General features: G+C 47.7%; 1 protein-coding gene across 1 annotated transcript; it reads right to left on the bottom strand.

Moving 5' to 3' along the window:
• Positions 1-4,318: 4,318 nt before the first annotated feature.
• Positions 4,319-15,505, bottom strand: LOC141944797 (solute carrier family 2, facilitated glucose transporter member 3). The gene is made up of 10 exons (XM_074871976.1): positions 15,342-15,505; positions 12,251-12,346; positions 10,715-10,875; positions 10,216-10,456; positions 9,876-10,038; positions 9,044-9,231; positions 8,560-8,664; positions 8,025-8,126; positions 7,572-7,775; positions 4,319-7,062 (listed from the first exon to the last, which is right to left on the bottom strand). The coding sequence occupies exons 1-10, from the start codon at positions 15,354-15,356 to the stop codon at positions 6,847-6,849; spliced, it is 1,491 nt and encodes a 496-aa protein (XP_074728077.1). The 5' UTR covers positions 15,357-15,505; the 3' UTR covers positions 4,319-6,846.
• Positions 15,506-16,838: the final 1,333 nt, after the last annotated feature.

The raw sequence follows: 16,838 nt of genomic DNA, 5'->3' as shown, positions 1-16,838 counted from the left end.
TGTTATTTTGCATGCAGCTCAAGGGCCTGTACTTTGGTGCTGTGGCTGTTGGCTTTCTACTGCACATGGCCTTCTGTCTTTCTCTTCCTCACTCTCTCACCTGCTTCTGTCAAAGTTCATACTCCTCTCTCGCAGGCCCTCTTCCACCTTCTCACACTTATGAATGCCTCACCTTCCTTCCAGATCTCAGGGATGTTTAGTTTGCATCCGCTTCCTCCTTTCCTCAGAGGTCAGCAACCCACCATTCTCTTCTTACTGATTGCTTCAGTACATATTCATAATCTTCACCATTTCCCTTCTCTGTTCAGCCTCCTACGGGCTCTTCCATGCATTGTAAACCTCACACTGCTGCATCCATATTCCTCCACACCTTCACCACCGCTCCCAGCCTTCATCTTCTCCTGGTTGTGCATCCCTATGCCTTCCTCAGTGGAAGAGTATTCTGGTGACTCTGTCCTAAACCTTGTGGACTCTTTAGGTCATAGACTTGTGTCATAGGCTAGACTCAAAGCAGAGCTATGAGGTTAAGACATGTCACTGAGAGCTTTGATCCGTGTCAGAGAGAACACTTTCAAAGAAATAAGCAAAGCAAAGGGAAACAAAAATAGTCCAGATCCTAAAGTATTTAATGTATGAATATAAGTTTAAAACAAGATAATGTGCAGTCTGGGTGACAATAGCAGTTGGCGACAAGAATATAAAGGAAGAAATAAACATCTGAGTTTGTTCATGATGGAGAAGCAAATTTGTTGATGGAAGGCAAATTTGTTCATGATGGAGAAAAGAATAAAACAGGATGAAACAGAGACCAGAGCAGAGGTGAAAGATTGGGTGATGTTTGATGAGGTTGATCATTGCATGGATGACCTTGTTCAGTACATGATCTGCAACGGTCCCACACTTCATGCCACAGTGACTGGTGTGCCAATGTGACTGCCTCACACAAACCCATGTGACCATTTGCAAAGCAGAAAATGGTTGTGCAATGCAAGAAGTAAACAGACTTTCCAGGTCAGTCATGTGTCTATCAGGCATGCTGAAGCTGTGTCTTACAGAGAAGGAAAAGACAGTTCTTGTAAACACTGTGTATTTTAGTGGAGTATAGCATAGAAACAAGGATTAGCACAGCAAGTGAATTGTTTTAAAAGTTACACAGCCTGCCTCCACTAGATACTGCATACTTTTAAGGAGCACCAATTAAATTGTCTTATCAATATATATATATTAGGAAACAAAACAGTTTTCTTTCCTCGTCTAAGAAGCCTTATTTCCCTCAGTGCTGTCTCTTCCCAGCAGCATACTATGAAGACAACTGTCTCTTGCCTGCTAACTCACATTGTAAAGACAGAGCCAGGTTAAAGTGTAAACATGACAGACCAGAGCCACCAGAGCTTACTTGAAAACCCAAGGTTTTCCAGTAAGCATCTCACACATCTTCAGAGAGTCCTTCTCAAAGTGAAGAAAACCTTGCAACTGTGTCCTTAGTCTGGTCTGCAGAAAGCCTGAAAAAACCCAGAGAGGTGTAAATATTCTGTGCAACTCAGTATGTGTTTGATCTACCTGCTGGCAGGACCTTTCTCATTATGTGTAGAGCAGGAGAAAAGGTTGTAGTGAGTCACCTCCTGCTGCTGCTCCATGGTGGCCCCACCACAATGGCATTAGCAGAGTGTCCACACCTTCCTTCCTCTCAAATGAAACAGATGATGACACAGTCCCCCACCAAACCAGCAAATGTCCTTTTTTTGAGTAGCCCTCAAAGAAGGGCTTAGCAGCTCTGCTGGGAGGTAAGACTGCAGCACTGTTTGGGCTCTTCCCAAAGGAGAAGCATCCCCATGGTCTCCCCAGCTACTGAGATGCCTGGAACTTTAAAAGAGCACAAAATCAGATACAAAGATTTGTGCACAGGGCATGCAGCAGAAAAATCTACCTTCAATAAAATGTTTTTTCACGTTTCTTCTCACAGAAATTAACCGCTTTTCTTGTCTGGTACACAAACATGTTCATTAGAAATAACACATGAAAAAATCAACAAATGTTGGCAGTGATGCTGTGACACTCTTTATCATGCTTCAGCCTGTAAAATGGTACTGAAACCTTTGATGTGGCTGATGTCACTTGTGACCCTTGGGGATCTCCTCTTGTCCACTCAGCAGTGGTTCCTCTCCTAGAAGGATTCTCCAGTGATCCAGTTACTCATACACATCTTAGGGCCTTCTGGTTCCACAGACATATCAAAACTTTCCATGTCATTTGGGATTTTCCTAGTCGTAACACCTCTACCAACCGCTGCTCAGATGGGGAATGCACTGGAACAGAGAGAATTCAGAACGGTCCTGACCTGGCATGAACTCCATCTCTGCCAACAGTGTGGCATCTGAGAATCTCACGGTTTTGTAATGTGGGCTGTTGGGCAAAGAGAAGGGAAGTGACAAAGGGAGGAGGTTTCCTCCAAGACTTATTCTCTGATTACATTATCACATTCTTCTTTCGTTGCTTCCTTCCTTCCTCCCTTCCATTGCAGGTCCAGTTAGGGAGTGGGGTGCAGAGACTTGGAGTATTCTGCTTCCTATCAGAGGTGATACTTCACCAGTTCTGAGTACACCCAAGAGGTAACGTGGGGATATTAGCAGGAAAAAAGCCTGCTGCAGCTAAACCTTGATCTCACACACAGCTCTGGGGACTAGCTTGATTTTCAGAGGCCTATGCAATGATTTGAAGGTTTCTGCAGTGGCACTTGCACCCAACAACCCAGAACAAAGTTCTGTGGATAGTCTCAAAGACACACCTGTCCAAGGTAACTCCGCCACTCCTGTCAGAGTTGAATGACATTTTTGGGGGGGATTGTGGTGGCTGTGAGAACTCCCTACACACTCACTTTAATGTGAACTGTTTCAACAACCCATCTTCAAGCATTCAAATCATGTAATTGAAAACAGCTTTTTGTTTTGAAGCTTCCTTACAACTTTCAGAAATAAAATAACCACATCTAAAACAAAGACTCATTCCCCAACAAAAAGCTTATCACAAAAATGACATAAAGCATTAATTTAGGGCTCAGCGAATCATGTGTTTTGGCCCTGAGTGATTTTGCTCTCTCTTTCCCCTTCTGAGAAGAAAAGGGAGATGTTAGAGTTAAGTTTGACGTAGATATATATGCTTGTAAGTTTGGATGGGTGGTTTGGTTTGGGTGGTTTTTTTTTTTTTTCAGCTCAGCCACAGAGCTGAAAAACAATCATGCACAGCTTAGCCCAGAGCAGGCCCCAGCTCTGAGGCTGTTGCATAGCAAACCCTGAAAAATACGGGCATGAGCTAGGAGCTAGAAACACATAGCGGTCAGTAACGTCAGGTTTTCGAAAGGTTTCTGTACGGGCTCTGTTAAGCTGAGCTTTTTCAGACTTTACATTATACCCTACTGTTTCCTGGTTGCTTTGTGCAGTCTGCTGACTCTGGAGGTGTATCCACCTGAGTCTTCCTCTAGGGTACTTTGGGTTCTGTCATCTCTTCCTTCCTCTCACTTCCATCCATCCTCTTCCTCTGAAGGATATTTTATCTCCTTACTTTTTGATGAACTGTTCTCATAGTTTCTGCCTGTGAAACACAGACTCCTTGGGCTTGTAAGATGGCTGTAGGACAGGGAAGGAAAAGAGTGCACTGGAACAAGAGCTTGTTGCCTCATGGCAATAGGTGGGTGCTCAGCACTCCCTAGGCAGGAGATCCACGGGTGGGTGAGAGCAGCCCACAGCCCCTGGGTAAGGGAGCAGCTCACAGGCACTGACCTCTCTCCAGGCAGTGGGGTTTCTTCTTCACCAACCTGCTCCTTTCAGGCAGCTAGTACTGAGAGGACACAGGCAAGATTTCCAGGGAGGGCAGTAAGGTCACCTGCCAGACAGAGGGAGCAAAGCATCATTTACAGGGGGAAGGGCTCCCTCTTCACCCCTGTGGCAGAGAAGTTGAGGACCATGCTCAGAAGGAGGCAGGAGCAGAAGTCTCAGGCATTTTAGCCCTGGGCAGAACTCCTAACCTCCTGCTGCTTCCCTTCTGTTACTGAGAAATACTACAAAAGGATTTGGGCAAACAAGAGCCAGAGAAGCACATTTTTAGTTTAAAAACTGCTAAGGAATAGTAGTAAGGGAATTTATTAAGGTAATATTCATGGAGGCTGAGAGAAATAGTAATTTCCACTGTAATAAAACAGTATATCTAGGGTGCTGGGCTAGTCAGAAAGGTTGCAGCACAGAAGTTGAGGACATTCCAGGATGTGATAAAGGAGTAAGAAACAGAAGACCTACAGGATAAAGGTAAAATCCAAAATAGATACTTGGTTCTATAGTTTTTATTTTAAAAACGGGAAACAACCACATTAATAAGCATATAAAACCCATCCGAAATATTCACAATGCTGTTACAGAAAAAGAAAATAACAAAGAGATACCATGTGAGAAAGACCTACACATTTCGGTCCAAGCCAACACACATCTCTGATGCAAAGTATGGAATGCTCTTATGCACAGCTGTAGGGGGAATTTCCTAACATATAGGTGCCCATAGAGAAATATAATGTCTGCAAGTGCCGGAGGGTCAAAGGGCAGGCACAGGAATCTCTGTAACTGAGCCAAAATATTAAAGTTGGAAGAATACATATTTGGCATGGAAGCCTGATAGAGAGCTAGGGAAAACTGGATGTAGTAGGACTGCGTTGTGCAAAGCCGGAGTATTTCAAGTGAAGTCACAGGAAGTATTTCACAGCAGCAGATTTTACTAATCTTTGCAACTGTTTCTCGTTAGGGAAGGTAGAAATGTCATCACTCTAGTTACTCTAAGTACCAGATACATGCCCCCAGAATATACATCTATTGAGAACTTCTGACCTGCTCTGAAGCAGTATGTTGTCAAGAAAGCTTGAGCTATCCACACTATGACAAATTTGCTGTCATTCCGACCTTTCTGAGGCTTTCTTCTTTTTACCCACCTTGGAAGCTGAGGGCCTGCCTCTCCTCTAGGCTCTCCAGCGATGAACTCCAGCATGAGTTTACAGGTAGACTCAAGTTTGATTGAGTCCAAAACCACAGATGATCTTAACAGGGATTTTAAACTGGACCTACCTCTATGCTACCTTTAGACAGCTTGTGCGGGTCTGGACAAACACAGGCCTGGAGTCTCTCAACAGGGTCAGTGAAGCAAAGTCCCCACCCCCCCTTAATTGCAAGGATACCATATGTGCTACTTTTTTGCCTTCCTGAACTGAACTGCACTAGCTTGGCAGCAAGGGTAGGTGCATACATACTCTCAATTGACAAGCGGGGAGACTGATATTTACTGATGTACAATTGCTGTCTGCCATATCCTTTTTAACAGAGGCACTATTACAGAGCTGTACACATCTACACAGCATGCTGCACACTGGTGAGCATCACAACGTCATGCAGATCTTCCAGAGAGGACACACAGGGCAAAGACATCTGGCCTCCAACCAACCAGTGGACTGAGCCCTACAGACCTTTCACACTGCTAAGCCAGCAAGTTCCAGTAGCTCTGGTCTCTACTCCAGCATCTCTACACCTTTATGAACTTACACATGCCATAACAAACCATGCCTGTGTCCAGAAGGGTCATGCTACATGCCTCTGTTTAATATTTATAAGAGCAATTTCTAAGAAAATACAGCTTTGGAAAATAATTTATATCCTCGCACACCCTTAAGTAACAATTGCAAATTTCAGACTTTCTGACCTACTAGAATACCTCAGAGAAGCCAAAAAGTAAAATGAAGAGAAGGCAGGAAGTTACCTTCTGGTTTGCCATCACCACACTCAATCATCCCATACAATACTTAACCATGACTGAAAATACAAACCAACAACACCCATTTGCTGCAATACCACCTTCCAATCAACACTTGGGAACAATACTTAAAATTGCCACCCAAAAAATCCCCAAACAACAGAGATTTTGGTGGACAAACATACTTCTCACTAGTACACAATTCTTTGAATTTCTTTCCAGAGGGTACAAATAACTTAAAGGTGATGTGCATAATTGGCTCTGTTGTACGTACCGTCCAAAATGCCCAATCTCCTGCTTAGTACCACATTTCTCCTTTACAGTCTTATTGCACCTCAAGTCTACAGCATCTTTTGTTAGAATAGCTATTTCTCTTAAACAACTTCAATTTCATTATCTGTACATTTTTGTACACCATTAAAAAAATAAATATTTACAAAGTGACATACAAATAAATAAACTCAAGTAAAATTATGCTTTCAGTCTGTCTATACAAAAAATAAAAGAGCAGGAAAAAATATGCATGTAACTTGGTCCCCTTTTTCCTGAGGCTGAAAAAAGTGTACACTGGATGGGAAAAAGCAAGGAGATGGCTTTTTGGTAGGCTCGTTAAATTCCAGTGTAACACTGCACACACGCACACAGACTCGACTCAAAGGGCCGGGGACTTGTTTAGTGGGTCACTTCAACTCACTACAAAAATAGTAATTAGATTCAAATGTGTAATGGTCGTTGCGTGCATAAGTATGTTAACCCCAAATAGCAATTATAGGTGAGAAAAGCAAAAATATTGCCAGCTCTTCTCTGTTCTCCTGATGTTTGTGACAGGGAAGATGAGACTATTTTTGCAAGTGCCAGGTGCCTTCCAGTATTTGAAAATGGGATCACCCATATCAGATTTGCTTAACACTGGTAAGCCTGGCAGAATGGTTATGTGGGTGCAAAGAAGAAAATAGCAGCAATTGAAGGGGGGAAAAAATGTCCCAGTTCTCATGGTTTTCTTTGCTCATTCCTTTAATGACTCTTTAAGCATTTAAGAGTCGAAGAAGGGGCGTGTCACGAATCTTAGGCAACTTCTTTGTCAGGTTGTATGCTGTTCAGCTCCACCATGGGGTTCTTCTCTACAGGTGATGTGGGGCTGGCTTCCGCTCGTCCTTCAAAGCCCCTGGAGATGTCTTCAAAAGTCCTGCCCTTGGTCTCTGGCACTTTGAAGAACGTGAAGACAAAGAAGATGACCAGGAAAACAAGGAATATCAGGAAGACATAGGAGCCACACAGTTTCTGCAGGGAGGAAAAAGAGCAAGAGGTTTTAGTTTGACAAGCTCATAAACCTAAATGCAAGGTCATTTGCAGTTGACAGGTCAAAATCCTAACACCTTTCTCCAACAATGCCCTTACTGACTTTCTCAACACAGCATTTTAAGATGAAATCAGGTTGCTGTGGGCTTCTGAAATGCTTTAATATTCCTGGAGGTGACCAAAATTGTGGCTTTTAAATGGAAAGCCTTGATGTGCTATTTAAGATGGCTCTTCCAACTATCTGTGAGCTACAAGCACTTCAGACACCAGAATATAAGCTGAGCCACAACACTCTTAACCTTCAGTAACAATCAGAACACAGGATCAGGGACCTCTGGAAGACTGACCAGCCCTCTGCTCAAAGCAGGGACAACTTCAAGGACAGATCAGTTTGTGAAGCGTCATACAGTCATGTTTTGAAGTCTCCAAGATGGAGACACCCATTTCAATGCTGAAGCACTCCCACAGTACTTTGCAAACTGGGTCCTTACCTCTGCATACGGGAAGAGCATTCCAACCAAGAAATTTGAGGTCCAATTGGAACAGCCAGCCACTGCCATGGCTGCCGGCCGTGGGCCCTGGCTGAAGAGTTCTGCCACAATGAACCATGGAATAGGGCCAGGGCCAATCTCAAAAAGCGCCACAAAGCCAAAAGTGGCAACAATGCTGATGTATTTGATCCACTCCACAACATCCTGCAAGGAAAACAAAACATGATCAGCTGCAATTTGAGGCAAACATGGCACAGCACAAATACCATCTCCAGTGTCACAACTTTCTCAGCTGCACTGTGAACACTGTGGCAGTTTCCACAGTTTGGAAGCTGCACTCAGCTCTAGCCCCAGCTGTAACTGCCTGAAGGGCAGAACTGCAGGACAAGGCACATGCACAGTATTATAGGTTCCCTGCTGGGGTCAGCCTCGACAAGAACACTAATTACTCACCTTCAGAGCTAAAGCAACTGTCATAAGAACAGCACACACAGCCATGCCACCCAAACCAACTAAATGGAGGGTCCTGCGTCCAGCACGCTCCACCAGGAACAGCTGGAAAATGGAAGGAGAAGAAAAAAAAAAAATCAGTGACTTTGGTAGCAAGCGCAGAAGAGACTCCCTTGCTCGGTGTGCCCTGCACCTCTTATCTGCCTGTAGTCCTCAGTGCCAGTGGTGATCTCAGTGCAGGTCACCAGGCTGCTCCATCCTTGGCACAAGTTTTCCTCTCTGGTTCTTGCTACTGCCTTCTCATCATTATTTTCCCCCATGCACTCCTTGTCACTCTCCCTTTCTTCTGAAAGGATTACAATAACCCTTTCTCCCCTCCTCTCCTCCCATAATGCTTTTATTAATGCATTCTTTGCTTTCATCGGACATTCCCTCTCTCGATGCTGTGCTACAGCCTGGCTACTTGTCTTCAGTCAAACCTCTCAAAAAAGCCCAGACAGACAAGTTACTTCTCACCATAAGGCCCCATTCCACTTACCGACACAACAGTGAAGACGGTGTTTACCACGCCAGCTCCAATAGTGGCATACACAGGCTGTGTGATACCAGCTCTTTCAAAAATCCCCGTAGAATAATAGAATACCTGGGAAACAAAAATTAGACACCATCATGATTTCAGTGTTTGAGAGCATGTCCCTCATTCTCTGCCTAATGGCTTGCAGGCCCAACGGAGAGGTTTTAAGAAGCACTCAACAGTATAAAACAGCGTCCTTCCAGTCAAGGTTCATTCACTTGGTGCAAGGCTGCAGTGCCTTGCCACGGTGGGGTGGGAGGGTGGGGGAAGTGAAAGCCAATATAATCTCCACCTTCCATTTTAGCAATCTCTGCGGTATCACAAAACAGCAATGGCCAGACAAGGCACAAAGAGGTTTTTTGGAAGCACAGTTCTCAACGTTAGTGGCAAGTGCAAGTGTAACCAGAGATAAGGGAGGCCCAGCAGTTGGGACAGGAAGATAACTCACAGCATTGATGCCCGAGAGCTGTTGGGAAAGCTGCAGCATGATGGCAATGATAATGGCTTGACGGTAGTTTGGAGAACGGAAGAGCTCTGGCACAGTTGCTTTCTTTTCCTGGGACATTTTAGCACTCTCTTCTTTCATCTCCAGGATGTCTTGAGACACATCTTGTGTACCACGAAGTTTCTGGAGAACTGGAGGGAGGAATCCAAAAAAATGCCAGGTATAATATACCCACAGCCAGTAGGCTCCCCCCACCCTGGCCCTGATATTTCAGGGAGGCACACTGGGAAGACTGGACCATCTGCCAGTTGGTGTTCAGGTCTGCTACATGGGAAAGAGAGCCTCCACATGCAACCTTGCTCATCTTTTAAACCCAGAGGTTGGGGTGCTGCGAACAAGCCCAGGTTCTGGTCCTGTTGCTTGAGCTCCAAACTTACATTTCATCCCTAATCCTATTCACATGCTTGTCAGAGCTGTCTCCAGCTCTCTGCAATAGGAGAGGGAAACACCCTCCAAGCTCCTTGTTAAATGTCAGCTTATTTCCTGCCTTCCAGGAGGAGCCGAAAGAGCTACAGCAGCTGGCCCTGCTACATCCCACCAGGCCAGGTGCCACTTCTCACATCTTAATCCCACCTGGATTCTCTGTTAGGATGCCAGGTTTCTCACAGTTCCTGGCACTGGTGCAATCTAAGGATGGGAGGGTAGGCCTGGTGCCCTCCGGGAGTCACACCCTGATCCACCCACAGGCTCCAGAGTCAGTCCTGACCTCCCACTCAAGTTCAGTACAAGCTGTGAGCCAGAATACAGCCCTGCCCTTTCAGAGATAAGTTCTTACCTGCTTGTGCTTTCTCTTCCTCCATCTTGTTGATCAATAGGAAACGGGGGCTCTCAGGGCAGAAAAGAAGAGCCACGCACTGCAAGATTGCTGGGAGGACTGTGAAGCCCAAAAGCAGTGGCCAAAGTGTTTCAGTCCCCATGATTCCCTCTAGGCCAAAGATCTAGAAATAGAAAGAAATAGAGTGATTTAGAAGTGAGTGATTTAAATACTCCAATACCCCACACCAGTGGGTATGACAGGATGACATACCACACCTGATGGAAAGTGCAGATTAGCTCACCCTCCCCCAGCCCTCCCTTCTCGCCCCGAGGGCAGGATCGGGTTGTGTCAAGCTTACCTGGGCCACCAGGATGCCCACAACAATGCCCAGCTGGTTGAGGGTGCCAAAGGCTCCACGGACGCTGGTGGGCGAGACCTCACTGATGTACATGGGCACAAAACCAGTGCAGAGACCGCAGAAAAGACCAATAATGAAGCGGCCAATAATCAGCATCTCTACTGCCTTTGCCATCTTAGAGAAGCCCATGAGAGTGCCACCAGCAAAGGCCAAGATGTTCACCAGTAGCATGGAGTTCCTCCTGCCAGGATAAAGATGTCAAGACTGAGCTTAAACTGGCAATACAGTGGGAAAATCATTGGGAGAAGGATAAACCTACCCATGACCCCCCACCTCAGGGGGACAGAGGAATTCCGTTCAGCTCCTGCCTTAGCCTACAAACCTTTCTTTCTTTTTGCTTCCTCCTCCTCCCCTCCTCTCACCTGTGCCCTCTTCCTCCCAACATTCACTGTAGAAAGGGAAAATTTCCTAATGGCTTGGATCCCTCTTCCCAACTTACCTGCCAAATCTGTTGACAAACAAGCTGACTGAGAAGGAGCCGATCATCCCTCCCACTGAGAAGATGGCTACAGAAAGGGACCAGAGAGAGGTGAGGAGCTCTGGGGAGACAGCCTCCCCAGTCCGTTCTGACAGGGTTTTGTTGAAGAACCTCTTGATGATCTGCAAGAGAAACCAGGTGGGGACAGAGTTACAATCCAGCAGGAGGCATTCTGCACTGGGAAGAGGGGAGATCACTTCTGAGGTCTGCCTTCTGTTTTCATAGAGTCAAGAAGCAAGGATAGACCCTAAAAATTCAGTAAGCAGCAACAAGTCACACAAGGGGAAGATGAGGGTGCAGAAAGAGGAACTTTCGAGAAGTTCAGTAGACGGGTAGCAGGATGATAAGGGGTAGATCACCGAATGTTGGGGGGTGGGACAGTGCTTATTAAGGAAAACAGGCTTATCTTCTGAATGTTTCTGGATGATGTGAGTCACTGGTGGTGCTTGGGAGGGGGTGCGAGACAGTTGAGAGTGAGAGAGCGCGCGCAATAAAACATGACCAGAGAATGCAAGGGAACATTTGTGGCAATACCAGAACTCTGGTAGCAGGGACAGACTTTCTGAGATGGAAACAGTTTAAGAGACACAGAAAGTTTCACTGAGGTAAGCCTGAAAAACTGCATTATGTAAAACAATCCTTTGCTGCCCCATGGGGATGTGACAGGGCTGTCTTGCTGATTTCCAAGGCATCCTCTTTGATAATGAGGACAATTCTGCAAGGGCTGAGGGGGACATGGCCTCAGTGTCTGCCCCAGCAGATGGCAGCAGGACATTAGCTAGGGAGAACCACACACCCCCCCACCCCGCCTCCCACCACCAGCAATGTGACATCTATTTCCGGAGACAGGGTGGATGTGGTATTGGTGACTCAGTTCCTGAGAGAGAGGAACCATCTTATAGTTAGAAGAAGAAAAAAAAAAAAACAACACCACATTTCTCACGTTCATCTCTTCTTTCTTAGGCGACAGTCATGAGATGATTTGATCAGAGCACCCCAGTCACAACCCTTTTACAAGCACTCAATCTACACTTAACATAAGGAATGAATAAACAAATAAAATAAAGAAACTGAGATGGTCCCTGAGATAAACTAAACTTAAGCAACTGTAATACCTATCAACCCTCAACTGTTTTCTGTACGCTGCTTTCTACATTCCTTCTGCTATGGCTGGTTTATTCTGACTCAAAACTGAAGTGGGTCACATTCCTCCACACACCAAATATAGACCTATCAGGACATGGCAGATGTAGCCCTCCTGTCCCCCCTGCACTCCTAACTAAGAGAATTAACCTCTTTGCTTGCTCTCTCCCCTCCCCAAAACTTTGCCCTTCCTGTTCATTGTTGTAGTCGAAAGGGGGTTTCAACATCTTCTTGACTTCATAAACCAGAACCAAATTATTAGCTGCTTGTGAGACAGGTCCTCTCCTTTCTACACCTTCATTTTCCCATCAGCCTCTCACTCATACTATCTCCCCAACTCATTCTCTCTCTCACCTTCTCAGGAGCATTGATGACACCAGTGTTGTACCCAAACTGAAGAGATCCAATGGCAGCAATGGAAACAGCATAGATAAGGGGTGCTGTGATTTTCTGTGGAAAAAGAGAAAAAAACAACTATTTAGTTAATTTTTTAGTCATGCTTTCTACACAAGTTTCTCTTTGGCATAAACAGCAACTGAAGCTCATAGGCGCCATGTGCAAGTGCGCCAAGGACAGGGGATGGGCTTTTATCCAGCAAGGGTGGGTACCAGTAACGGAGACCCTGGAAAGGGAGATGTAGTTGCAGAACAGGAAAAGTTCTGTGATTAGGAGGGTCTACCAGGACCTCCCCTTTATTATCTCCTGACCTTCATCATCAAATATTCTCAGCTCATTAGTGATGAATACACTGGCTGCATTAGTGGCTGTTATTTTGGGTTGATCTGCTTTACAGAAAAGCTTTTGCTGATCTCTGGCATGTCATGAAACAAGGGTCTAATTCTTCCCCGAGCCAACTGACAAGTTCCCATAAATTGAGTCTCAGCTCTGCTATACTGGCAGTCACTCCTAACAGTTAAAACATGCACTCTTCAGCAACAGGCCCACTTTTCCCAGGCTAGAGCTTTCCAACCCTGCCCCAGGGCACCTGGCAGGGCTGCCTACCTCACAGAGGCGGCAGCAGTGCTGCCAACCTTCCCGTTTATTTTTCTTGAAGCTGTGGCAATACTTGGTATTTTAAATGAAGCATAGTCCCTGGAATTTGAGTATATGTGAATCTCTATTACAATAAAATAACAAACTGTTGAGCCCTCGGAAGCACAGAGGAAGCTTGAAGGTCCAACCTCAGAAGTTCCACAGACTGAGAAATTTAAGTGGCAGTGAAAAGCATCTGACATTTTCTTTGTTTTTAAAGCTTGTGGCATTTAAGCCAGCTCTGTGTTAGGGAGGCGTGGGGGAGCAGGTGACTCAGGAGTTGGCAGTTAGACTGCCAGTGCTTGAGTTGGCACAATTTGGAAAGATCATGTTTCTGTCTCAGGCGGGACTGAAAGATTTTCCAAAAATATTAACAGTCCCTTTTCCAAGGCTTTCCAATTATTGTCCTAAGGCTGGCAGAGGAGAGAAAAGTACTCTGTGGGGCCTACTGTCACAGCTCTTCCAGCCTCTCACTTTTCAGCTCAGCTCCAGGAGAAGTGACTCCCAAGACTGCCCAAAATTTTTGCCAATAACCTTCTGTCAGTGCTCATGACACCTTTACCAATCTTTCAAGCCAAGTATGTAGGTGCTTCTGTCCTGCACAATCCTCACAGCGCTATCAGTTAGGCCCCAGTAAACAGAAACTGGGGAAATTACTCTCAAGCGTGGTTTCCCCCACCTACATCATTTAAGTGTCTCAGGCTGAGCTCTCTTCCTGATGAGGTTAGTGATGGAGACAAAGGGGACAAGGTCCTTTTCTTGCAGGGGGCAGATGATTCCCAAGGTAGCATTCACACCTGAACACACCCTAAGCGGTCTAGGCCTTCTCCCTGCCACTGTGACCGCTCCCCCTGATCTTTGTCGCAACAAAATTTATCACAGAACCACAAGGACACATCTCTTTCAAAGCACCTGGATGCCTGTGAAATGGCATTAAGACATCTGAGCACTTACAGGACTCCAGGCCAGGTCATCCCTAGTTAGCAGGTATAGCAAAGCTGGGGACAAAACCCAGTTCTCCACATTTTCAACACGGTGACTCAACACAAGAGCATCTCTCCCCCCAGGCCTCTGCTTTGTCATGGCTTGCAGTGGTCACAGCTGGCCTATTTCTTCTGGGTGCACAGGGACCCTAGAGTACCTGCATGGTGGGTAACCTCTTACCGACATGCTACATACATAAGCTATAACGAGCTTAGTTCTTCTACCCTCTTTCATACTCCCTCCTCCTGGCTCTTGCCAGCTATTCATCTCCTACCACCTAGACATCACATGGCCTGACCCATCCCCTCCAGCGAGCCAGACCGTGATCTAATGTATGGATCACTTGTTACTGCTGGAAGGGCCTCACTTCCCAAAAGGCCACCAGGGAGCTCAGAAATAGTACAGCTACACCCGCCCTATCCAAAGGCTCAAGGCTGAGGTCTATACACCAGCAAGGAATTCAAATCACTACCCCTCCCTCCAACCACAGGCATCAGCAGCGTTCATCAGCCGGGAGATGCTTCTCTCCTTCACCGACTGGAACCTCAGAGCCGTACGACTCGTTCAACCCAGCTAAGGCGGCCTCCCAGCCCTCCTCCGACCGACCTTGACCAGATGCTTTCCTCCTCTGCCTCATCTCCCACTACCCCCATCTCCCATCAACATGGCGGGGAGGGTCCCGGGCTTCCCCGATTCTGCTGTTCCCGTGTAACCGTAATCCCCCGGCATCCTGCAGCGGGTTCGGTGGGGACTTGCTGCCTCTCCCCCTCACGCCTGCCCGCTCCTCTCCCTCGATGCACTCCCCACACACGCAGTCATTAGCTCACGCCACCGCCGCACGCCTCGCTCGTAGCTGCGGATGAATTATGATGCCGACAAACGCTCGGGCCCCGCTCTCCAAAGGAGCAAGGGGCTTTGCCTTCTTGAAATTTTAAAATAGCTTTATTATAAGCCATACAACAAAAAGAAAAGAAAAATCATTTAGGAATAATCCCCCTTTTAGCACCACGAACCCCGGGACAAACGAGTGCTGCCCTGCCAGCAAAATAAGCCTCGCGATCAATAAAAATACCAATAGCATCATGCGGATCATCAGGCCACACGCACGAAAACAAATCAATCCTGCGATCCGCCACAACCCCTCCCAAACACCGCGCTGCCCCCGTGTGTCCCCCCCCCCCCCGCCGCAGACGGGGCTTTTCCCACTAACGGACGGCGGCGGCGGCCTGCCGGCACCTCCACCGCATCCATCTTCCCTCCGACCGACGACGAGGCGGCGATAAACCCCGACCACCCGCCAGTCGCGACATCCCCCCGCCCCGCGGGGACCCGAGCGGCGGCCGCCGGCCGGTAACCACCTCGCACCGGCCGCGGCGCTGCCGGGGGAGCATGGTGGGGGATAAGGAATAAATCCGGGGTCTCTCCGTACCTTTTTGTCATCCATCCTGGTCGGTGAGCGGCACACGACTGACCGGCGGCCAACGGCTCCCGGCGAACGGCTCCCGGCCAACGGCTGCCGCGCCCCCACCTAACGGAACCCGCGAGGAGGCGGCGGCCCCGCCCACGCGCCCCGACCGCACAAGCCCCACGCGAACCCACACCCCCTCGCGCCGCTGCCCGCGCTTTTATGGCCTCTGTGAGGGGAGGGGCCGGGGAGGAGCTCCCCCGCATCCCGTAATTACAAAAAAAAAAAAAAAAACCAAACCAGAAAACCACCAGTCCTCTGAGCTCACACCGCTTTCTGACTTAGGAGTGACATCAGCACCGGCCTTCCGCCAGCGTGCGTGCCGGGCCGCCGGGCCGCCATGGTGCGCCGGGCCGCGGCGGGCAGGGCCCGGGCAAGGGCAGCCCCGGCCCAGCTCCCGACAGAAAAGCCCCAAGCCCGTAGGAGAAGTTTTGCCCCGTTTTCGAGGCCACGCAGATGTTAGCTAACGGTTAGATGAGCGGTGGTTTGTGTGAGAGGAGCAGCGCGACGTAAAGCGGTTGGCAATCTGTGGTTAAAACGGCAAGGCCGGCAGTGACGGGCACAAATTGTCCGTCCTTCAGGTCAAACAGCTGCCGAACTTCAGGGGAGGAGTGAAGCTCAGGCAAAACCCTGTCAAACAAAGTCTCCACCGAATGCAGAATCTGCCAAGCTTTTTTTGAGTCCAGAAAACGGCAATAGCTGAGAGCTGGGACTGAGGGCAAGAGCGGGGGGGGGCGGGGAGGAGCCGTTTTTTACGCCGTTTTTAGGAAAATGACCAACCATCACTTTTATCACCAGATTCTGGAGAACTAGAACGATCATATTTTAACTTCTGTTGATTTGGTGTGGTCAACGGGGTGACACTTTCCCTCACTCCCTTCATGCGTATTTCTATGTTGTTAAAATATTATTCCCAGCAGAAAAAGAGTTGTGTAAAAGGGCAGGGGCAGCCTGCAGAGTCCCCTTTTTTAGGCTACGTGATAAAAGCTCGTCCGCACTCTCACAAAGGAGCACAGAGAGACAATGGCAGGAGGAGGACCCCAAATAACACCCTGGCCCATCACAGGAGCCATCAGCACATCAAAGGCCCCATTTTCACACGCCCAGAGGAGCACAGGGGCACAATGCCAGGTGGCAACCCAAATTAAAGACTCAGAGGAAGGGACCCCCCGCCTGGGCCCGCCCCTCCCAGAGCTGGCCCAGAAAAGCCATCAGCCCCATTGTCCAAGTGTGAAAACCCATCACGAGGAGCCAAGGGTGGGGGCACCTTTGAGAGGGGGGGTGCTGCCCACAGGGGCACCGGACACGACACAGGTTGCCGGGGAAAAGCATTTTGGGATTGCACAGGACTTACTATGGGATGTTTAGGGGAGGAATCAAAGAGGGGAAAGGGAGGGATGAGGGGAAAACCAGTTGCACGTAAACTGTTGGCTGGCTAGCGCACGTGTTCAGCCTTGCCCT

The sequence above is a fragment of the Strix uralensis genome, chromosome 5 (assembly GCF_047716275.1).
Source record: "Strix uralensis isolate ZFMK-TIS-50842 chromosome 5, bStrUra1, whole genome shotgun sequence".
Classification (NCBI taxonomy): domain Eukaryota; kingdom Metazoa; phylum Chordata; class Aves; order Strigiformes; family Strigidae; genus Strix; species Strix uralensis.
Note: the sequence above shows the minus strand (reverse complement) of the source record. Positions and strands in the feature narration are given on the sequence as shown.

Coding starts and splice junctions, on each gene's coding strand:
- LOC141944797 (XM_074871976.1), bottom strand. Junction 9,232..9,875: donor GGAAGAGAAAGCACAAGCAG/GTAAGAACTTAT, acceptor TCCTCCCTCCAG/TTCTCCAGAAACTTCGTGGT. Junction 7,063..7,571: donor TGCTCTTCCCGTATGCAGAG/GTAAGGACCCAG, acceptor TCCTCCCTGCAG/AAACTGTGTGGCTCCTATGT.